General features: G+C 40.3%; 2 protein-coding genes across 10 annotated transcripts in view; both read right to left on the bottom strand.

Moving 5' to 3' along the window:
* dlg3 (discs, large homolog 3 (Drosophila)) overlaps positions 1–11965 on the bottom strand; it is a 76220-nt gene extending 64255 nt beyond the window's left edge. For 2 of the 8 annotated variants that reach the window (XM_046405578.1, XM_046405579.1), the window contains exons 1-3: positions 11065–11527; positions 10128–10259; positions 2963–3048 (exon numbers count right to left, since the gene is read on the bottom strand). In XM_046405578.1, coding sequence (XP_046261534.1) covers positions 2963–3048; positions 10128–10259; positions 11065–11107 — 261 coding nt within the window. In that variant the 5' untranslated portion in view covers positions 11108–11527. Of the gene's footprint in view, positions 1–2962; positions 3049–10127; positions 10264–11064; positions 11528–11807 lie in introns of those variants that run through there. The other 6 variants (XM_046405583.1, XM_046405584.1, XM_046405582.1 and 3 more) reach the window with 6 other exon arrangements.
* Positions 11966–12297: 332 nt separating this feature from the next.
* On the bottom strand, positions 12298–23197 carry gdpd2 (glycerophosphodiester phosphodiesterase domain containing 2). Of its 2 annotated transcripts, none has more exons than XM_046405594.1 (16): positions 23054–23197; positions 20753–20997; positions 19986–20089; positions 19741–19834; positions 19495–19554; positions 19291–19389; positions 19077–19170; positions 18354–18499; positions 16553–16635; positions 15734–15893; positions 15416–15622; positions 15162–15307; positions 14204–14351; positions 13939–14021; positions 13808–13836; positions 12298–13113 (listed from the first exon to the last, which is right to left on the bottom strand). In XM_046405594.1, the coding sequence occupies exons 2-16, from the start codon at positions 20837–20839 to the stop codon at positions 13046–13048; spliced, it is 1608 nt and encodes a 535-aa protein (XP_046261550.1). In that variant the 5' UTR covers positions 20840–20997; positions 23054–23197; the 3' UTR covers positions 12298–13045. The 2 variants fall into 2 exon arrangements, with proteins under 2 accessions (XP_046261550.1, XP_046261551.1); XM_046405595.1 differs by having other exon boundaries at positions 23050–23164.
* Between the last annotated feature and the right edge of the window lie 1137 nt (positions 23198–24334).

Raw genomic sequence — 24334 nt, 5'->3', positions numbered from 1 at the left:
CTGTGGGGTACACGGTGGTTTCAGGCCATATGACCACTTGACAAAGGTGAAATTCTCATAAACCACTGTTTACATGGAACTTTATGTTACACTGATTTTGTTCATTTTCAGTATCTTTTGCACTACCTTCATTCCCACTACAGCCAACATTTTCTATTTCTATCGCTGTAACTTAAACTATTCACAATACACTGGTAGTACACACACTAGTTTCATATACTTTGTTATGTTTTATTATGTGCAGCGACTGTATTTCACGGTACAGTTCTGTGCTGTATGATGACAATAGATCTGAACCTTGAAGTCTGAAAAATGAATGTGTGTACCGGGCAGGGTCACAGTTTTATCCTTATATTTACTAAAGTCAGCAGTAGCAAATAACTGTGTCCTTTACACCACGTTACAAACGCATAAGAATCCTTTCTGCTGAAAATAATCTCACTTGTTCAAGCAGTCCCCTGCACTAAAGCGTCAATTTAATACAGCCTAGCACATGAGAAGTTTACTGCAGTTCCTATTTTCAGCCGACCAAACGTAATCCAGTTCAGACTTAACACATGAATTTCAAAAACATACTGCCATTAAGTGATTGACTGGAGGGAGGGGCTGTTAAGCATAAAGGAATGCTAGATTAAAGTTATCTCATGTCAGGATTGAATTGACGAATTTCAATATCATTTTTATATGATATGCCTTTAAACCACTAGCACTGTATATGACTTAAAAACCCATGCATATACTGTATACATACTGTATGCACATGTAAACATACGCATCAGTTGATTAATGTATGAAATCTACTATTGAGCATGGCTCCACCATGTTTTAGTCCTATTCAGTGATGACTGGTGGATCAGTTAGGTGAGGCCCCTCCTGACAGCATAACCCACAACTAAAGGTGCACTGATTGTAATTTTCTTGGCCAATTCTGATTTCTGATTTTTCTGGAAGCGTGACCCGTCGATATTGATTTTTGCCGATTCTGATTTTCTTTCTAAGAACTATAATTGACATTATATACAACAAAAATCAACTTTTCTTCAATGCTGAATTTTTCTTTCATTATGAATAAATCTTATTATATATAAAACTTATAATATAACTTTGAGCCTTACTTAAAGCCCAGTAACAGCTGTCACCTCTGCTAATGCGGGTGACTGAAGTTAACCTCTTGGCTGTGTTTTGGTGCATTTTGGAGTATTTTTCATGCAAATACTAGACAAAACGTACAGCTTGCTGTCTGTGCTGTCCACTGTCTGTGCTCCACCTCTTGGCCCATTTTTGGATTAAATGAGAGTCAGGCAGAGTCAGGAGCTGCCAAGATGGCAACAGCCAGAGCCGCCCACACTGAACTTCACAATGGTTCTTCAGAAACATTGCAGTCTCTGAGTAAGGCAAACTAGGGGATCGATGTCGCATTTAAACAGTTCAGCCTGAGTAGTGTATAACAGCAAAAGGGGAAGCTATCTGCTGACGACGAACTGAAAGTCATAGTGTATCTATGAGCTAAGTACAAGAAAGCGTTCACAACCCCGAGTGGACTGTCTCATATTTGTGAGGTTCTGTCTCCACCACAGCTGCACTCAAGTTTTCCTGATCCCCTTGCTTTAAAGAAAAGTCTTGGTGGCCCCTGGATGATGTGCACCATATAACTGCAGGCCAAGTGGCAAAACTAGCAAATAGTAATGGGCTCTTTTCATCTCTTTAGTATTTCACGGGGTGACACTGAATGGTAGTAATCCAACATTGCCTCTAAAGGAAAGGTCAGCGCCCATTCTCATTTCTGTGGTGTTACAGTATATTTGAAAGGAACTGCTTTCTAAAGCAATAAACTGTTGCATGCTTGCATGGTTAACCATGCCAATACACTGGGTTTTATAACACTGTCACATTATAATTGTTTCCTTTTGGAAAGAAACAGAGAACAGTAAATTTTAGAAAATCATCTGTTTTGGACACATAATTTGATCTGATGTTCTGATGTTTTGGTGCAAGAATGCAGATTTTTTTTGTGCTCAATTTTAGAAATTAATGAATTTTCAAATTTTGTGCAAAAACTTGAAATCACGTATTTATTTATTTATTTCGTGGCATCACTATCAATCTGTGCCCCCACATACCGCAAGCATATTAACATTGCATCACTGTGAGTGCTGTGAGACAAACACACACCCGCACACACATGCACAAAGACATTATGCTATAGTGTTCTGCTAATCTCTGTGAAGAAATAGGCCAAAGATCATTCACTTAATGGGCTATAGAAGTCAGCCAAAGATCAATTTCATTAACATTTTGGCACAGCTGAAGGAACGTTACAAGGCAATATTAAATCATGAAAGTGATGTGAAGTCAGGGGTTCCAACCCATCCAGAGGTTATTAGGAGATCAGTGATATGGAACTACAAACAAAATTATTCACATTTTAAACATTTATTGATAATTCACTTGCTGTAGCATGTAGCCAGAGCTGTGAGCATCTAAATAAGGTTTAAATCTACTCAAAATGTAGCTTCTCCCATCACTTCAACTGCTGTTTTACAATAACAATAATCTAAAAAAAACAAAACAAAACAAACAAAAAACAAACATGTGACAAACACTTGTTAAAATAAAAGGACTGTCTGACTTCATGGGAGCAGCCCACTGATGAGTAAAGCGCTCTTTTGACTCTGCAGAACTTTCTCTTCTCCCTCCACTCATGTGTCCCTATCTCCAACTTTTTCTCCATCTGACACTCACTCACAAGGTTGAAACCATAGCTGGCATGACTCATGGTAACATTTAATCCATGTAGGAGTGCGAGGGACACAGGTAGTGACACCTTGCGCTGGCTGGCAAGTAACCTTTTTTGCATAGCCAAGAGGCAAAAGTTTGTCACACAACAGCACGTCTGACACTAGATACAGTGTAAACATTGAGAATATTTTCTCTAATCTATAATGTGAAGAAGGAAAATTACCTCCCACGCATCCCGCCTGCTGTCGTCTTTCACGACTGTTTGTTCCTTATTCAGTTGCAAGGTCACCTCATAACATTCTTGAATATCTGTGAAAAAAAAAACAACAACAAAAAAAAACAATGAAGAGCTTTTTTTGTTTTCTTGGATAATTACAAATATTACATGGGAGCACTTTTTCACTCTCTAATCTTCATGTCTCGCTCATAACTTGTAAGATTTCCAGGGCTGCTTCGGTTGTGTAAAATAATCCACCAATCAATCTTGGGCACATTGGGAGATGTCTGTTTTCCTCAGTGGTGAAAACGTGGGGGTGGGAGCCGTCTGTTTATACAGAAGTTATGTCTCCACATTTTCAAGAGCTCTTGCAGTCAGGTACTGACTGAGGACATCATCAAATCGGTGACTGCAAGGCCCGTATTTCACACTGAGGACTGTGCAGCAGAAACAACATCTCTCTACTTTTTGATTCCTTTAGTTCCACATCATCACGTATCAGTTACACCGTGGACAACATTTTCAGTCTTGTTGCTTTGAAGCTCCATTTTAAGGGGAAGGTACACGAGTTCCTGAACATGTAGAACAAATGCAGACACTGCCCCCTAGTTGAATAGTGAGACATTCATAGCCCGATGCATGCTTTGATTTGAGTGCTGCAGAAATGGATGTTGGTTTCACAAAAGTTACTACCTGAACTTGAACATGTGATACAAGTAGTAGAAAGGAATGTGACTTTAGTGTACATAAATGTAATGCACTTCCATGTGACGTGCAATAATCCACAGGTGTCATATCAGAAAAATAAGACTAAGAGTCCACAGCCATGCTAGCAGATGTGTGAGGCTGTACATAAGACTGAATGCTCATGTCAGCATGCTAACATACTCACAAAGACAAAGCTAACATGTTGATGTTTATTTAGCAGGTATATTATTTTCTATGGTCTTAGTTTAACATGTTAGCATACTAACATTTACTGATGCACACAAAGAGCAACTGATTTCACAGGTATTTGGTCATAAAGTATTGGACAAATTAAAATTTCAAGCTAGATAGAAAATTAATCACCAAAGTTATTACAATTCATCCTGAGTGGAACATCATTGTCTCTATCTTCATAACAATCCATCCAATAATTTCACAACAAATGTCAATCTGCTGATGGTGCTAGAGGAAAAAGGTATGAATAGGATTCACCCTCTTCCGAACACGAACAGCATTAAAAGCCACACAGCTAAGCATGGCAAACAAAATAATGACCAGTATTTAATTTTGCAAACTCATGGGAAACCAGGTTCTTCAAAGGAGAAAAATGACAGAGAAATAGAGTATGCTGTCCCAACATTTTGTACCTGTTGAAAAGAACTAATAGTATTAAGTGTGGGAGTAATCTCTCAGCATGTTCCTCAACCCCTCCTCTGTTCTTTTTGGAGTTTTTCTTTTCTTTTCAGACTGAATTCCTCTGCTCTCCTCTCATCTCCACTCATCACCTCTTGACTTATTATACACCCATGTCCTGTGGTCAGCCATTGAGTGGCAGCCATTTGATGAGAATGCAATGGGACAATTTTGCTGATGTCACAGGCAGACCTGGTTACTGCACTGTTGACATAAAGAGGTTGCTGTAGGGTTCATCAGCTTCCAAAAGTTCAAAGAGAGGACGAGGCCGGCTACGGGAAAACATCCGAGAAGGACATATAAGGAGAATTAATACTTTAAGCACATCTTATAACAATGTGTACCTCTGGTTAGAGACTCACAAAGTTATACACTGTTTGTGTGTGAGACAGAGCGATAAGAGTCAGTACGTCCCAACAAGACACTGTGAGAACAAAAGTGTAAGAATGGAGCATGTGACTCATCACTGTGTCTGATTGTGGAGGAGTGAAGCCATGTGTGGGCAGAGGAGTTTGTTGCACCGCTGACTAAAGAGCAACTTCACTCACACAAACGCCTTATGTACATGCAGACACGCATACTGCTGGCCTGCCTGCATATACACACTTACATACAGATAAATACATACAGACATAAGCAAAAATAGACACAAGGACACCAGCAATTCTCCTTATCGCTAATATACTTAACTGTTTCATGAGGTATTAACTGCTGGTTGCTATGTTTTTCCTTATAAAAACAATGGGCAGATTCTTAAAAATAATCCCTCTCAATCATCACTTCAGACCCACTAGATATGTGTGGCAGTGTCTGTACCCTGCCCTCTGCCTATATTTTCTTATATTCTTAGAATTTTTTCTATGTTTGGGACATTTCAGGGCATCAGTGAATCTTAAGAAAGACAGTTGATAGTTGATCTCAACCCCAGGTGGTCAAATTGCATCGGTCAAACACCGATGAGGTTTATCCTAGAGGTCTAGTCTTGGATACTGATGCAGAAATTCCACAGCTAATGCTGAACAGCCATCTACAGAAACTGTCATCGTTCACGTTGGAGAAAACAGCATGGAGAAACCAGGCCTCTGAGACTTAAAAGACTGATTCAAGAGGCTCTTATAAAGCTAATACTCTTGCCTGTGACTTTTTAAAATGTCTGGACATACCACCTTCTGAGCAGTAAATTGTAGTCCATGGTTTTCACCTGACCTCGTGCCATGCATCAATGCAGTCTTAATGAAAAAAAAAGGCTTTTTCGCGCACTTTTTAGCGCTTACACAGCGGAAATTCTGAAGCCTCCCTGCCGCAGTGTCCTTGTTTTTAACTTTATCGTTAAGCTGCTGCTCCCCTGAAATGTGGAACTGACGCAATTGTAAACTGAAACCTTAGATAAAAAGCATGTGTAAGTGTGAGGAAGAGGAAGATTACTGGTCTTCAGGTGCACAATTCGGTACCTCTACTTCACTATAACATTATAACTTAATGGTAAAGAACATTACACATAACAAGTAAAAGCCAATGAAATAAAATCAGCAAAAGCCTTGGTGAAGCCTTGGTGTTTTATTTTAAGACTATTAATCATCTAGATCTAAAAATGGACACTCCACTCCAACTGTTCATGTTGACCGCCAAAACTTTGAACATACTTTGCAAAGAAAGTGGAGTTAATCAGGATTAATATAATGCCTGGTATACTTTCACTTTGCTCATAACAAGACACCCTGAGCCACTTCATCAAGGCTTCCATGGACAAAAATTTTAATTTAGTATCTCACATGAAGATTTCACAAGATTTTAATTAATCTCAAGACAAGAAGATGCGGATACCATTCGGTAAGGGGTCTGGACTGAAATCAAGCCCAGGCCACTATGATGAGCTTTGGTGAACAGGTGCATGTGCTTTACCAGGTGAGGTACCGGGGTACCCCAATATTATGCAAAATTATTCACACAGTGTCTTGTTTCACTGTAAAGCTGATGACAGACGTTTCGCAAACCCACTAACCTCAGTATGCTGAGATCTTTACGGGAGGGCGTAGCAGATATAAATTGGAAGTCTGATCATTTTCATCATGTAAATAGGGCTGAAACTGACTATTACTATTACTGACTAACTATTACTTTCATTTGATTTGTCCATTATTGCAGGAATAATCGATTAATGCTTACATAAAATGTCAAAAAGTATAAACAACAAACAGCGAACGTTTGGTCATTTTTGCTTGAAAAATGACAAATAATTGATTATCAAAATATCTTATTACTATTATTATTGCAATCATGGCTCATTATGTTATATCTGTTGTTTGGTACTGGGCAGATGCATACAGTGCATACATAATGGTTTTAACTAAGCTGGCCAGTAGCTGCAGCTGGAAATCAAAACAATGAGCTAAAAGACACTAAAAAGCTATGCAGGGCCGAGTCAAATCGTAGAGGCAAATTGTAATTCTCTATGAATTCTTCAACACAAGTGACACCTTTCACAACCACTTCAATGTCATTTGACCCTTTGTTCATGATCATACTAGTGACTCAGCTTTAAATAACTCTTTTATAAAGTTGCATCTGTTAGGTCTTGCAGGATTTGATCTTCAGCTGCATCCCAAACACCTGGCTTGCTTTCACAAAACTAACACTTTCAGTTTTGTCGCTCATCTATTCCTGGCAGAGGTAACAAAACAGGGAAAAGTGCTCAATCAGGTCTTGAAGTGTTCTGAGATCAGGATTCACAGTCACAGAAAGTACAGAGAGTTTTTTTGGGTGGGCTTTTTTTTGACATCTTTAACTTTCCAAAATAATCTCTGAACTGCTCCAACCCTCACAGACCACATAAGTTCCGAGCCATGGAACAAAATACGTAATCCAAACCAGAAGTTTGACAGGACTTATTCCCAGATCTCTTTTTGATGTTGAGCCCATTCTGGGACGATCCTGGTCGAAATGTTGACTATTTTTGTGACACGTATTTGTTGTAGGCCTATCAGATTTGCCATGTATCACAGTTAGAATGAACTTATTTCTGTATTGCCTAAATGTGTGAATGTGTCAAAGAACATCCACATAACTGTCAGAATCCAAAGTGTCCCCATGGGACACTGCACTGTAAACATATTATTAATTTTATTCACTTCACCTGTCAGTGGTTTTAATATATATCTCTGTGTGTGTGTGTGTGTGTGAACAGCTCACTAGAATAACACATTCACAAAAAACTAGGTCATAATTTCAAGGCAGGGCAAACAATTCAGCTCCTGGTCACTGCCTCAACAAAATATTCCCTGGGCCTTTAGGGTCCTCTGTGATTTAGCGTGTCTGTCTGTATGTGTGCCCCAACTCCCTGTGAAAAAGCCCCCCCCTCCTCAGGCCTCCCACTGCATGTTTGTATGTTGGAACAAAAGGGTGGATGCACAGTTAAGGCAACCTTTGTTCGTGACTGTGCAACCATGCAGACATCCAATCAAGTGGCCAGCACTGAACCTTCCCACACTGCATCAAACACCTCTTTACTTTCCCACAATGCATCAAAGTTAGAGATCTCTTAAAGACCAACATCGTACAGTAACGCAGCTCACCGCTCACTCTTCAGGCTGTGCCAGCGGCAGCTTTTCAATCACAACACTTTCTTCTTTTGTAAATTTTTCATTAGAACACAAAAAGCTCTGCTCACAAAGCTCTGTACTTTTCAACTCGCCACCACACTGATGAAAGCAAAGCAAAATGTTCCACAAAGGACTGGTTCACGTTGCCTTGAGCATGTGAAGGCAAACACAACAGGACAGGAAAAAGAGGATGAGTAATGTTTATTATTGCACTGTACTCCTATTAGTGCCGTGAACTGCTCTGTTCTCCCTTTCCTGATGAGAACCACGTGTTGAATGAATGGCGAAGTCTCATCAGCCCTGCACCTGAGACACAACGACCACAGGCCTCTTCTTCCTCTCCTACCCTCACACTCTGTGCAGATGAGTCAGAGAGCCGGGAGAGCTGTGGAAGAGGCTTGACATGGCAGCCAAGAGCAGTTTATTTTCCTGTCTGCCCCAGGCTCGGACTTGATTGAAGATTCTTTGTGAGGAATGTTTGGAATCCCGATTTGGAGAGCTAATTCTCTCTGAGATTCCCTCACTTAGATTGTTTAAAAAATTTTCTCTGAATCATTATGCAAAACAGTGCCAATAGTGGTAGAAAATAAAAAAAACTGAACTTTTTTTGGACTTGTTCCATATGGCTTTGCCCCTTTCAGAGACACACACAAGTGAAGGCTAACCAGGGTCTTAGCTCAAGAACACTTGAGGGCTAAAGCATACATGTTCTTATATTCTACACTGGGGATGACACCCAGGTCGCAACTCATGGTAGAAAATACTGGTTAAATTGGCACAAATGGTGAGCATAGAGGTCTTGTGTAGATGTAAAAAGAGTTGTTGTGCTACACTGTTGCTTTTAGCTGACTAATACGCTGAGTCAACAGGTCAGTATGCACAACTACCCTAAAACATGACTGAGAGTCTACAGCCCTGTTACCAGGTCTGTGAAGCTGTGCTCGGAGCTAAATGCTAAAGCCAGCATCAAAACATGCTCCCACTCACAATGCTAACATGCTGATGTTTGGCAGCAGGTCCGTGCATAGTGTTTATCATATTCACCATCTTATTTTAGCATGTTTGTGCGATAGCATACACTAATTAGCACTAAACACCAAGTAGAGCTATGGCTAATGTGAGTGCTAGTTTTGTAGGTAGGACTTATTTGGTGCCGAAATATGGACTGAATGACTGGATACAGCAAATGATTCCCTACCACCTCGTGGGAAGAGCTCTGCAGCTGATCCTTGACTTCAATGAGGTCATAAGTTATGTCAGAACTTATGTCATTCAGAGTTACTCTGTTAAAATGGTACTAAGTAATAAAGGTGGGTTCAGTACACACTGCTGTACCATTTTTTTATTAGTGCTGCCTGAGCATCCCCTCCCCTTCAGAGTCCCAGCAGTGGGTCAGCAGTAGTAACAGCAGACCCAGACCCAGGGGTAAGCATCATTATAACATGGCTGTGGTAATTAGACGGACCATTCAACCATTACTTAGACTCTGGTAATGTGCTTTATTTGCTTTAAAGAGAACTGAATTTAGATTGAATTGGCTATACTATACAGTATTTTGCTGGTATTCATGTATCAACTCATTCAGTTTGCAATGATCAATGATGTTGACATAAGTTCATATGATGCAAAAAAAAGAAAAAGAAAAGAGTCCAGGTTGTCAAAGCAAAAAGTAGAATTGCGCTCTCACAGTGTAAATAGTCTGAGCTTACAGCAGCTCAGTCTATATATAGATTGTGTTATGCATGACTTTATTGAGATCTCTTCACAATCTGAGTATGTTACAGAGGGGGGTATACAGCAAACCTTTGTGAGGCAGACTGAAAGCCCTCTTTCATAAGACTTAATTGAGAAACATTTAGACTCAGTTAACTTCCCATACAAATTAATACAACCTGATCCTTTCTACAGCCTGTGTCTGCCTGCAGCCAGTTATACAACAACACAAATCGCCTATTTAAGCTACAGTAAATAAAAGGCCATGACAACAACTGAGCATAGCAAACCAAAAACATCAAGCTGTAAACCATCTCCCTTGCTCAAACATGACGGGGTGCGTGAACAGGAAGAGTTATTTAGAAAGTCCATCCTTAGAAGACTGTGATGTAATTTAAGCTAGAAGGCAGTGTTTTGAAAGACTCCCTACTGCAAAGCGGTTACAGTGTTTTTCTTACCAAGAAGGGCTTGGAACAGCTGGCTGCCCAAGATGGCAGACACTTTGCCCACGCTGTTCTTCAAGGCCTGCTCCTCTGGGCTGGTCAGATTGTCCTGGTACCGTCTGAGCAGCTTCACTGCTCTCTCTGTGTCTGCCTCATAAAATAAATATATGTCTCAGGACAACAGTAGCAGAGAACCACATGTTCGCAGTCATTATTGACAGGGTCATGAATATTTTTACGAACTTATACGGCAGTTGAGCCAGGAGTACAATATGTAAATCTACAAAAGAAAATGTCAAATTCGTTTTCTTGATTAGTCATTTGCTCTGCTCTGTGTCAGCAAATTACTTCAGCTGAATGATTTCAAACAATGTTCTAACGCAGCATTCCTAATAATATAAAAGGTATGTCTCAGAAGACAAAGAACTTTGCTTTTGACTATCACAGACACAATGTTCAGTACAAACACAGGAACTTATAGAAAATATCACATAGCACAAACGTGACGTTGCTGTTTGTTACATTCCCTGTTGAGCTTTTTAAATGTATTTTTTCTCTTCCAACATGACCGCTCAGCTGGTTGCTGAACCCGGTGGGTGGTGAGGAACACAGCAGAGATGTGATGCACATCACGGTGGTAAATCTACTACATCACAGTTTCCTACCTGAGCCTGAACATTTTGATCGAGAAAAAAAACCTCAGAAGAAGAAAACTGCTGGCCGGAAGTTGCACAGTTTCAAGTTGCATATTTTACCTTTGTCATTAACATAAAAAAAAAGAAAAAAAAAGAAAAAATGTGCCTCAAGGGATTATAACTGAGCGCAGTGGACCAGTGAAAAGCCGTGCACAGGTTTTCATGGAAGAATGAGCTGGTATTTACCGAAACATTTTCCTTCAAAATGTTGACACGTGAGGGAGATGAAGACATTACGTTGCGCTAACGGTACTTACCATATTTATGCACCATGGTGTGGTCGACTCGAAAGAAAACCATGTAAATTACAGTTTAGGCTGCTAGAATTATTACAGCAACAGTCACGGATAACTCTGCTCCTCCTTCACCAACTGAGACACTGAGTTTTAAAATCCAGTCGCTGGACACTCCCCGTCTGTTACTGCAGCGGTCAAAACAAACTCTTCACTTCGTGTCAACTTTCCCAAAGTTTTGGGCAAACGGCTCCAGAATCTTCATGTTTCTCCACCCCTCACACACATGCCTCGCCTTCATGGAAAACGGCCCTGTGGCTCGGCCTCCTTGGGACACCGTAATACCAATTTTAATAGGTTTAATCTATGCGACATGCAGATAGTTTACATTATCTGTTGCGTGACATAACTGTTAGCGGCCAATCAGCTTATTAATTATCTTAACCAGGGTTAAAATTTTCTCTTATCAGCCCAAAGTCGTCCAATCTTTTTGCCTCGTGTGCCATCTAGTGGTGCGTTAAGGTGGTGCTAGGAAATCACAGCTTAAACGTGAACCCGGTATGTTCACAGGTCTTGTGAGAGAGCTAGCTTACTGAATGCATGAAAAAGTTGTTGCATTAAAAAGCCTTTCGTGGCTCCAGAGGGAGCTGTGTGAAGACTAATAAACTGTCTCAAACATGAGTCAGTGTCGTTTTCGACTGAAGACTACAGGTTTTAAAATAAATTAAAAAAGCTGAGGGTGTTGAGTTAAATAGAAGTGAGCTTACCAGACCTCGGCAACCGGCACCTCATCTCTGCTTCAGGCTAACGGGCGAAGCAACATTACGCTAGCAGTCGCTAGCATAACCGAACCGAATCTCCTACCGAACTCTCGGCAGTCGAATTGCACTGTGGGTAATGTAGGCAGAATGTTTTGACGAGGAAGGCAAATAAATAATAAATAAAGACAATATCTGCACTGATTCTTTTTTTAAACTGTCTTTTGAAGTCTGACAATGCTAGAATGAGTGTAGGTTAGTACACTTTTAACAGACAACCCTCGACCGCATATGGCTCTTCCATTGGTACTTAATTATTAAAGTAACAGTGCTCTTTCAGGTAGTATGGGCAGTCAGTGTTACATATATTATAGAGATGGATTTATATTACTGATGCATAGCATATAACCAACCGCCTGAAATCACAAATAACATTGCAAATAACTAAAGATACAAATACACAACACAAGAATAAGCAGATCTCTAAATGGCCATAACAGATTGTTTAAAGACATATTTTATTTCATATTTACACATATTCCTGATGTGTGATTTTGCATTTGTTGTCTGAGGGATATAAAAAGTCATTTGTGCTTCTAATGCAACGGCAGACTGTGGAAAATGTGACACCCACTGTATTACAAAGAAAACAGTCCAGGAAATGATGACAGGGCACATAAAATATGTTGGAAATATATGTTGTAATACAATCTTTGTAATATCTATGTTACTTGTTTTCACGTTATGACTCTTCTGAATTAATTCATTGATTCATGCTGTAAATTATTAAATGCACAGGGGAGTGTATAAAATAGTTGGAGTGCTTTTGGCTCAGGTTACAGTATATACACACATCTCTGAAGTGGAGGCACCACAGTTTTGTAACACACAGGAATAATAAAAAAAAAAAACAAAACAAAAATACAGTAAAGACATAAAGTGCCAAGAGGAAATTAAGTACAAATCCACAGTGCATGTTGCAGTGATGCAATCAAAAAAGCTTCACATTTTCAGTAGCAGCCAAAGAAAGTTCAAAACCCAGTGAAAGGTAAACCCAGTAAACCAGTTAGACTTGTACGGAAACAAAAAATTAAAACTGCCATTAAGTGGCATAGTGCTAATACTCGATTCACATTGTATAATCTCTGCTTGCTTTTTTCCTGATTTAGGTCTAAGCCCCTCTGGCAGTGCAGACATCAGTTTTGAGGCAGAGAAATCCTCAGCTGGAGTCGAGCAAATTCCCCAAACTACAGTAAGAGGGAAACCTGTTCTCTGTCATGCAAGACTGAAGTATTGTCTCTTTGGTTCTGGATTCCTGTAGAAAGGCAGAAAAATGATAAAATCAAACAAATGACAACATTTGTACATGCTGACATCTTTTTCAGTTAAAAAAAAGTTCCTAATATTCTAAGAAGGCACTTTTTATAAAGGGTGTAGAAGCCATGAACTAAAGGTTGTGAAAACACTCTTTAGCTGTTTAACTTTTTATTTCTGTTTGGTACTGATGATGTTATGTTGCTGCTAAACCTTTCATACATTTTCATTTGTTTGTTTCATTACACGTTGCATAATTTGATAACTGAATCCAGTTTAATCAAGATATGAGCCCTTATCTGTATCTCTGTGTGCAACACGCTAATGCTAATAATGTAAATTATAACTAGTCCTTTTTTAATCATCACTAGTGTCAATAATAAGAGCTGGAACAATGAGTTGGTTAACAGGTAATTCGATAAAAGGAAAATTAATCTGAAACTATTTTCATAATCACTTTCAGGAAAAAAGACCAAACATTTGCTTGGTCAAAATTTTCTGTTTTTCATTTAATTTTAAATGAAAATATTTGTGTTTTTGACTGAAATCTTTTGAGATGTCACCCAGGGCTTACAGAAATATTGATAAACAGTTTATACACTTAATGATTAATTGTAAAAATAACCAGAAGATCAATCAATAATGAAAACAGCCATTAGTTGCAGCCCTAATGTTAAAATCTAAATGTACAGTACCTGTTCTGTGACGGAAACAGTGTCTTTTCCTGGAAAAGACAGAGAGGTGGATGACTCAATCTATTTACATTCACATTTTCATAAAACAGGCACAAATATCTACAGCAGTCCAAAACATCTGCTCAACTTACCAGTGAAACATGTAGAGTCCAGTCATCAACACAATAGCTACAATGTTCACGGAAATCCATGCTATATTGTATGTCTGAAGTGCCTGAAACACACAAACATGTACAAAGCGTCAAGGTGTGTCTCATATTTTGAGAAACACCTGTGCAAACTTGCCAGCTGCACAGCTAATGGCCCAACTGGTGATATTTATAGCTGAATAATGAAATGGACAGAGAGACAAATGCAGCACACGCTACTGCACATGCTGCTGTATGCACTGCTCACCATGACCCAGTGAGGCTTGTCCATCTTTTTGAGGATGTGGCAGGAGTTGGTGGTAACAGAGCTGACCCCTGCACACCACAGCAGAGAGAACAGCCAGGGCTCATTAACCACCCACAGGTTCACTGTCACATTCATGCCTCGCAGTTCCCTGTCAGATACAAACACAGTGTTTGACATGGAACTTAGCGCAAGCGAGACTGTACAGACTGTAAACAAAGTAAGAAGTAGTATTTTGTAAGACAGGAATCTATGGAAAACAGGAGGACTGTAAATATTTGTGTATATATGTAAATATGTACATGTACACATATGTGCATGCAGTTAAACACATTACTCTCCTGTGGATTGTGTTTTATCTTTTGTCTAAATAGTGGTTATTGTGATTTGCTTCTTGGGTCTTTGGATATGCATTTGATCAAATACCAAAATTAAGTTTTTCTAAACACATATAAGGAAAAACGGGAAATAAAGATAAATATGCGCATGCACACAATCATAATCCCTGAACAGACACACAATTATGCTCCACTCCATTTCACTGGGAACAAATACATGTGATCAAAGGTGTAGGATTATTATCATATGTTTCATGCAACTATTAACTTGTGCTTCCCAGTCATTAGTTTAAGTAGAAGGCATGCTTAAAGTCTGTGTCATCAAGCTAGGAGTTTGTTTAGCACTTAATGCAGCACCTTCTAAAAACATCGTTACGCTACATTTCATTCTTTTGCTGTTTTTTTAAGGTTGGTTTGTTCATCCATGAAAAACTCTCTTGGGCTGGGACAATATTTTAATCTTTTGCCCTGGAGACCAACCCTGTGCCTCTACATTCAGCGCCAGCACTGTGTCTCAGCATGCTACACAACACTTGTAATTAACCCACTACTGTGCATGCCTCTTGGCACTACTACAGAGATAATATGCACCCATATAATCATCTTGTTATTTATTTATTTACCTGATTTTTTCCATACTCAAGTTGTATGGCGCATTCAGGTAGTTTCCCTTATTTTCTTGGAGGTTTTCACTGTTACTATAGACCTGGATGAAGCCTGGCACAGTCTTCTTTACAAATTCCCTCTTTTTTGGCGGGAGCCAGAGGACCTATGACAATGAAATGAAATGAAAACAAGCACCTTAACATAATACGCCTCACCATGAAATATCTATTTCTCAATCAAATTCAATCAAAGGGATAAGAATTAGACTTACCAGTCTTGGGTTAATGCCAGAATTCAAAATGGTGTTGACTATGTCCTCTGTGTCATTTTCTTCATCTGGATTATATAGGTCAAACAGCACTGAGATGTTGTGCTGCTTGGCCAGGATGAGGAGCTGATGTAAGGAAGGTATAGTCTGATTCCTGGCTGTTTCCACGTCCTCCTCTGAGAGCTTGGACACTGAACGGAAAGGATCTGCCTGCAAAGTCAAATGAAAGTCCATGTGGCTTTAGCATGTTGCATGTTGCATGATAAACCATTTACAAGTTGAGTGTGAGTGGACAAGCGTGTATCAAAGCACAGCTCTCACCTTTAAGAACCATTCACCTGCATTCAGAGTCTGGTATTCGTCCCAGGTCAAGCTGGTGCTGCTGTTGAAGTTTTGGTTAGGGAACTTCTCTTTTACGTCTGTAGTTCTTAGCAAGAAGCCAGAGTTTTTGTCGTGCATCAGGAAAGGAATTCTGTCTTTGCTAAGTTAGAAACACAGCATATTAAATTAGTTATGGAATTGAATGACAACCTGATGGAAGCAACTTATACAGTTACGGTTACATTTTGAGTGCGATTTATTTAGCAAAACAGAACCAAAACACTCAATAAAACAAAAAGATGACTTATTTGATCGGCAGATTTTTTTTTTCATTCAAATTTTTAATAGATATCACAATAATATTGTTATTGTGAATTCTTTTTGGCCACAATAACTGTGTTGTGAAAAGCTGAAATTGTGGCAGCCCTACCTCACTCTTTAAGCATAAGGGCATTTCTAGGGTTCTTGTTTCCAAAACAAGTCAGCTAATAGTGGAGTTTTAAACCAGCTCATGAAGCTAACAATGACCAGTTAGCTCACTGTGATAAAATATGGCAATATGTGTTTGGTGTCATCCATGCTAGCTAAAATTAGGGAAGACTGCATTTATCTACCTCTGTCAGAAATCAATGAATCGTTGTTTTAAGAAATAATTTTGAGTGCTAATCTGTCATGCACAAAATGAAATATGTAGAAATGAAGAATGTGGGCAGGGCTTAGTGAAGTCAGTATAATTGGGGGCTGTAGACATCAGGTACACTACTGCTAAGGAACAAACTTAATAAATATGCATTGCTGTTAGACTCATTTTCATTGTACCTGAGCTGCACGTCTGTTTCAAAGGCTGTCACGCCGCACGCGATGCTCTTGTTGAACGACATCATGGTGTTCTCTGGGGCCAGCTGAAAACAACGAGGACAGATGGGTGAGACACACTCATGCGCTTAAAACTGACAAACTACCCTAAAGCTGTGTGAACACACACAACCCCACACACAGTGTTAAATTGAGCTTATTGTTGACCCAGGAGCAAAGCAAACTGACAAGGACAGAGCAGCATGGCATATGGGGCCCTGGACTGGACATTTGTTCACACCTGAGCCTGAGCTGTACAGTGTTTGAACACATGCAAATGCAAAGTCATGTCACATATTAAATCAGGGTAATACTGTAAACAAGGTATAATGTCTTGTACTGAATGACAGGAGATAAATATACTTGCATGGCTTTTAGCAGTCAATTTTCCTTTTAAGGATGCTTACAAACTAAAGGAATAGTTTTGTATTTTGTGAAATAAACCTTTTTTGCTTTCTTGCCATTCTGTTGAGAAGTTCCTGTTAGGGCTTTGGGATTTTCCCTTTGGATTTTTCCTTGTGCTTCCCTTTGTTTTCCCCTGCCTTGTGTTTTGGTTCATGTTTCATCTCTTGGTTTACTGATTAAATCTTCTGCGAGTTTTGCTGTACAGTTGTTCAGTACCTTACCTGGTATCTGGACTCGGGACATCAGTTGACTTTGATCTGTTGCTTTGAGCCCCTTGCTGACTTTGTACCCTAGGATCAGCCTCACTACCTGTGCCCTCCTGGACCACACTCAGCTGTCGGTCCCTGTCCTGACTCAACTGTCTGCCATCTGCTAGCTATGGGCTCCTGGAAGATCTTCAGACCAACTCCCTTACATCAATCCTGGAACCCCTGATCAGCTCCCTGCCTAGCTTCACTGCTCTGTGTTGCTGTGTGGACACCTGACTTCACATGTCCACACTGACTATTGGTTATAATAAACTCTTTTTTTTTACTTACTAAGTTTTACTCCTGTCTGTTTGTGTTCTGCTCTGAGGTCCAAATTCAGTGTGTGAAAACATAATGGCTGTCTTTTGATTTTTGACTTTTTGTTGCTTTTCATGGTAAGGTTAAGGTGAAAATATGAGGCTCTGTGTTTGGTGTCAAGGTGTGCCAGCAAGCTGCATTCCTTTGGCATTGCCACTGCCTCATTGCAAAGAAAGAAGAGCTATATCGGCTTGTCTCCATTAAGCAGGAACTTGTATGTGCTTTCCCATCTCTCATTAACCTGCCTTTCCTGTGTGCCAACTAGTCTTCTCTTGGAGCAGCTCTGGTGGAAATGGCTACATGATACTGAGATGCTATGTAGGACAGTGTTTCCAACCTGGATTCTGGGCCCTCTCTGGCAGGGAGGCAGCGCACCAAAGACCACAGACCAAAAGGCCTTGGCTACTCTGACCTCTCAACCTCTGGGACCTGCACTCTCACAGACTCAGCTTGGGGACCAGTGATTGAGGGTTTACTGTGATGTCTGGCAACTGGAGAACCTCAGTGTGTGGATAACAACATCAAAATGCATTCTGGGACATGTAGTTTATGGACACTGTACTCCGGTAACAGATCTTTGGAAGATCTCACAGGCCACGAGGCACTGGGCTGGATATGGCGCCAAGGCCTTGAGTTTAACACATGTGCTTTAAAGGATCATTAAAATGATTGTAGTTTGAAAACATAAACCATAAAGCCTTAACATGGTTTTTTGAAGGCATACTGAAGGGAACACTTTGGGTGTAGTACCATGTGTGTTCTTAGGACAAGGTCAAGTAAAACTGGATGCTCACCATTGGTGCGCCTCGGTGGCCAATGAGCTTTGGTTTTTCCGGTAAGTTATGCTTTTCTATTAGACAAGGAGACTGGATGTATAGGGGGCACAGGAAGATGACTGCTGACACTGTTAGAAACACCACTGCAATGAGGAGCTTAGACCCTGGGGAGAACAAAAGTCAAACAATAAGATGATCCTCTTACACTGCTGTTTACACTGCTGTGAGACAACACTACAGAAGACACTTGAAGAGTGAGTCAACAACAAGTACTTTTTGGGAGTAAATATAAATAGTGCTTTTCAGCCTTTTGTTAACAATGCTAATGTGCTTGATGTGTTGACTGTCACGAAACTAAAAAGCTGCTTAAGATAATTAGGAAAATAATCACCTGAACATTTGTTTGCATGACACAAACTATTTGAGTCCAGGCCCTTACATCTCATTTCTACCTTATTAAACGGTACAACAAAAGTCTTTACACTATGATACACAATGTTTTCATTTTATTCATATCTACATCTGTGTCTGTTGTCCTTTGTTTATTATGCATATCAGCTTTTGTTCTTTCCTTCACCTTATAGTAAACTTAATTTTCTAGTGTGGGATCAAGAGAGTTCATCGTGTAGAAACTCTTCCCTGAGTGATGATACTTAATCCTGAAAAAATGTGCCTGTATACAGTGTTGACAGCATTGTGACTCGTGCCAGCTTGTGCTCTTAAAGTCCGTCTGAGACGTACACTTTTTGTCTGCCATGTGGAAGCCTCTGAGGACGAAAGGGCTCAGCACAGTCAAAGCCCCAACAGCACCGAACTGCAGGAAAGGACCCGCAGCCTTCCAAGAGGACAACACGCACATCAAAAACACATGACGTACAAACACAGGCACAAAAGTCATGTTAAAACACGTTTGCACTGTCAGCATCATTGCCACACAATCAGACCCTTACTGTACCTGCATTGAGAGGAGAACAGTTGACCATTCTTTTCGCCCAAACTTAGTAATTACTGTGACCCCAGAAACGATGACTAGCACATCCAAAAACAATAAGATCTGTGTAGAGAAAAGGCCAATATGGCATTCAGAAATTTGAATAATTGCAACAGATGATGCATGCTTTGAAAATACGTTGGGAAATAAGTTAAACATTAACCACACCTTGTGTAGCCAATGTAAATCGAGTGGTTCCTGTAAGGCAAGCTGGATCAGTGCGAAGAGCTGTAATGAATCACATTCATGATAAATCTCCTTTTTCATAATATCTGGTTCAATGCTGCAAGGCTAAAAATAAAAACGGACATTTCATGTTTGTTATCCAGCAAGAATATTAACAGGTATAATATATCGCACCTACCCCATCACTACAGGTTAATTTTCAACCCAGCATCAACACTATAATCTCACCAGCAGCAGAACGCAGTAGCTGGTTAACAAGGCGGAAATGATCATCACCACCACGAACCAGTTCACCCACAGATTCAGCTTTGTGAAGGCATTCCTGATAATAGGACAACAGAGGACAACACAGGGTTAGCAGAATAAAGGTTCACCAATAAAGGAAGAAAAGAGAGGATTCTGGGCTTGTGTGTGTGTGTGTGTGTGTGTGTGTGTGTGTGTGTGTGTGTGTGTGTGTGTGTGATGGCACTCACCAGTTAACTTCATCTTGGTCATTAGAAGCAATGTACCAAATGTACATCCAGCACAGGGAAAGCAGGGAGACGAGAGCGACAAAGAGGAACCAGCAGCATGCACGCTGTAACGAACAGAACATGTGAAATATTAATCATTTCCTGTTTCTGACACTTCAGAGATTTTGTGTCATTAGGGTTAAGATAATAATCAGACTCATTCATGTGCTGTCAGTGTTTCGGTTGAAGTATGTGCGTATGGATTCCGAGGGGGATTTGATCTGAGACAACAATGGCAAGATTCCAACATTTTTTCATGGGAGGTTTTTGTGCCCTGCACTGTGCCGTGACAGCGAGGAGGGGTTTTGTGCTCCTTCGTCAACACTCCTCCACCCTCCAAAATTATAGACTGCCACCCCCTCTCTCACCCTGTGGTTCCAGATAAGTCTATAACAAACCTGTTAGGGCCTGTGAATATATTCACCTTCCTTGGAGCAAAAGAGCATATGCAATGTTTTGCTTTTCTATAACGCTGCATGTAGCCATCTCTAGAGGAGCGGCTCCACTTTATTTTAAAGTGCATTCATAGCATGTACGGCAAAACATCCCGACAGAATGTTAAGCCTTGACTGCAGGGATGTTTAAAGGCTCTGCTTAGGGGAAGTACAAGGAACCAGAAAAACTGAATTCACTTAAGTAATTTGAACAGATCAGAATACCTAATGGTTTTAACAGAGATATATACTGGAAACTTAAACATAACCACAGGTGTGGCTAGAAATACTCACTTTACTGTTGTTGTCACTCGATTGCTCCCAGTGGCAGCTGTAAATGACTCTGCTTAAAAATCTGCAGCAGCTATCGTTTTGAGTCATCGCTTCTCTTTCTCATTCGCGGTGTGGAAAGCAGAGATCCTGTTCAGTGCACTCGGGGCACCTGATACATGAAGAAGGGTGGGGTGTGGGGTGGGCTGTCTAGCTTATGCTTTCTCTGAATATCAAGAAGAGGCCTGACCTCCTTCACCTCTTTGAACCTGCGGAAAGTTAAGGAGAGAGGGAAAAAAAACCCAAATAAAACGATGACTGCGGCTGAAAGCAAATGAGGGAGGGAAAAGAGTTTCTTTGAGTACTTATGCAATTCCTGCTTGATACCCCCCTCAATAGAGCCTGTGTGCAAAGAGGGTATAGCCACTGGCTGCACTTACAATGGCCAACACCATGGGGTATTGAGAGCAGTGCACAGCTCGTCCTGAGAGTGAAGTCACATCTATTGAGCCTCTCCAGCACAAACAGCCACAGTGACAGGCACATCCAAGTACAGAGGGGGCGCAAGAGAAGACGAAAACAGCTTGCACAGTGACAGAAAGGAGCACACGGATAACGTCGGGACTTTAGGTTGTTGGATAGTTTCACTGTGACATGCAGCAGTATGGGAACGTGTCACAGCGAGGTTTAAACATGCTACACTATGTCACAGCTGTGCCAGGTTTCGTTTCCATTTGACTTAAAAAAAAACCCAAAACAAAAAAACATAAAACACCTAAGGGAGAACAGACTGTTTATTTGTCACCCACTGAGGAGGCATCGTTGAGCAATACGGGTTCCTATTGTGAAAAGGCTTTGAACAACCAACGGTTTCTGGTTTAACTTGATTTGACTTGGAGTTTTTCCCAGCACCCTTATCGCCCGGATTATTTATTTCACCGAAAGTGTTCGGGTTAATAATCAAGTTAAAGGTTGATAGGGCAGAAGTTATGATTAGCTCAAGCAAGTCAAGTCAATTACTACAAATCATTTTACAGTGTAAAATAACATAACATCACCACCATTAAGTAAAGAATGAAGAGAATATCCACCTGTTTGGACAGGTGGAAATGTTAACGGGGTGAAACACAGACTGCGGTGTTTCACTGTGTCGTCACTGTGTGTAATGCTGCTGCTGCACTGTAATAAAGTATAACTACCTACCTACCTATCTATCTATCTATCTATCTATCAAATTTTACGAGGTTTTAAACTTGAACTGAATGTTGAGCGACGACCTTAATATGAGTTGAGCAACCAAACTGTTATCCAGTGACAAGATGACAAAAGGAAGTGACATAGAAAACGTCCCCCTTACGATCAAACAATTAAACACATCTTCACGGCTCAGTGCCTTCCAACAGTGTCTCTTTTATGTCCTGGTATAACAAACTGTAACTGGAAGACGTTACTGTTGAATGACACTTTAGTTTAGGTTTCACTTCCAACTTGAACACGACAAATGTGTAACATACCTGAAAGTAAAAATACCTGCACTGTTAGGAGGATATAAAGACAACAAACACACACACACACACACACACACACACACACACACACTTTGCCAATTTGTAAAGCCACAGTGGTTTCAATCACCCCACTCGCAATGTAAACTGTAATTAAGCGCAACAATGCAGTGGGTGTATTGAAAAGTGATGAGGGAAAAAATATGCAAGCAAAGTATCCCACACTTTCATACGGTCCAAGGAGCTCAGCTCATTCAAAGTGTCCTGCTCGGCTGTCATAATCATTTCCCTTCCTTCGTTGTGTCCTCTGCTACCTAGAAAGAACTAAAGAAAAATAACACTTTCCCCGCTCAGTCTCACAAGCTCTTAACAATTTTTTTTTTTTTTTTTTAGCAGCTTTAATTAAGGGCACTTTTTCAAGAGAACCCTCAGCAGCCACTCCAGAAAACCACCTCAACCATCTCCACCTCTCCACAAAAATCTGCTCTGTGAATTCATCTTGGTTTCTGGGGCAATAATGTGCAACATTTAACATTATTTGACACAGTAAATCCATGCTCTGTTGGTCTTTTTTTTAAGTTTTGCCCTTTTTTCCTTCTTTTTTTTCTTTTCTTTTGCATCTTCATCATTTAATTAAAAAAGGCACGTTTTCAATTAAGCAAGGCATCAGAGAGATGCATTTAATGACGCTTTAGTGAGGTACCCCTTTTGACCAGATAATACCATTTAGTATCAACCTGTCATCTATCTATCTATCTTACTGTGTCGGTCACCATAAATCACAATTGCGCCATTAATCTTACAGCTTTCACGTACTTACGCCGTGGCGGACTTCGTGGGGAAAACACACGCAGTTTGCCTCCTCTCGTTCCTCTTTCGCTCTGACTCCGTGCACAGAATGTGAATGCGGTCCCACATGGATGAGTCGGAGATGGAGGGGTGTAACCCAGAGCGGGAGTGTGTGTGTGTGTGTGTGTGTGTGTGTGTGTGTGTGTGGAGAGTTCAATGCAGGTAGGCTAAAAGTGAAAGTTGTAGTCAGTTGCAGTCGTTGAAAACCGCACCTGCAATACTGCGACAGGTAGATTGAGCATTTAAAGATAGACCATATGGTAACCCACGGTAACAAAGCCCCATTAGTACCCAAATTTAGGCAAAACTGACCCACTTGTGAGCCTACACTTTGAAAAAAAAATAAATTAAATAGGTTGTTTATTTTGTCCAATAATCCCCTGATTATAAAGAGCTTTCTGTTTCTGACAAAAGGTTGTCTGTCGGTATGCACGGTGCAGCCCGGTCTCCATACGGTGAGTCAGACAGCATATCTGCCTACAAGCCGGCCAGGATGCTTTTCTGGTTGATAAAACACTCAAAGGTGCCCCCTAGGGTGCCCCCACAGTGAATAAAATCTAGCACAGTTCAAAGAGGTGTAATAGTCATAACAATGGAGTCCCATAAAGCCATTTTAACCTCAAGCGGGGTTTTAATGCATCATACATTTCTGCATCGTGACGCCCAACCACATGCAGTTGGTGCGCTTTTTTATCTTTCCGGCCCTGGTCCTCAGATAGCCTGAGTCCACCACTGACTGAAACGTGTTATAAGCTGACGTGCTGCACGAGATGCTCTCTGTGCTGCTGGCATGCGAGTTTAGCAAAATGTTGTTTCTTACACATCCTTTAATTTGTCTTCCTTTTAAAAATAAAATATCTCATTGACTAGTCAGAGGTGGAATGAAGTAATCAAATACTTTTACTCGAGTATAGTTTTGATGTATTTGTAGGCTACTGTACTTCAGTATTTCCATTCCTCGCTGCTTCATACTGCAACTCCACTGCAATTACATAATAAAAAAACAAAAATCAACATTTCAAGTATGATGTAGGTTATAATTAAAGGTTAGAATAAGAGTTTATTGATCCCACAACCTGCCAGCAGTGCATGAAGTACTTAAAATGAGGTCCACCTTCATGAGCTGTATTAACCTGATGTAGGCTATGCAGTGATGTGCATGTGTAATTTTCATGTCCTGTTATTGTGGTGTTTCAAGCATAGTTTGGGGCTAATACTTTTGTACTTAAATATAAAAACGTGGGACTTGTAC

Source organism: Scatophagus argus, chromosome 12 (genome assembly GCF_020382885.2).
Source record: "Scatophagus argus isolate fScaArg1 chromosome 12, fScaArg1.pri, whole genome shotgun sequence".
In the NCBI taxonomy this organism is placed as follows: Eukaryota; Metazoa; Chordata; class Actinopteri; family Scatophagidae; genus Scatophagus; species Scatophagus argus.
This window is presented reverse-complemented; position numbering and strand designations above follow the sequence as displayed.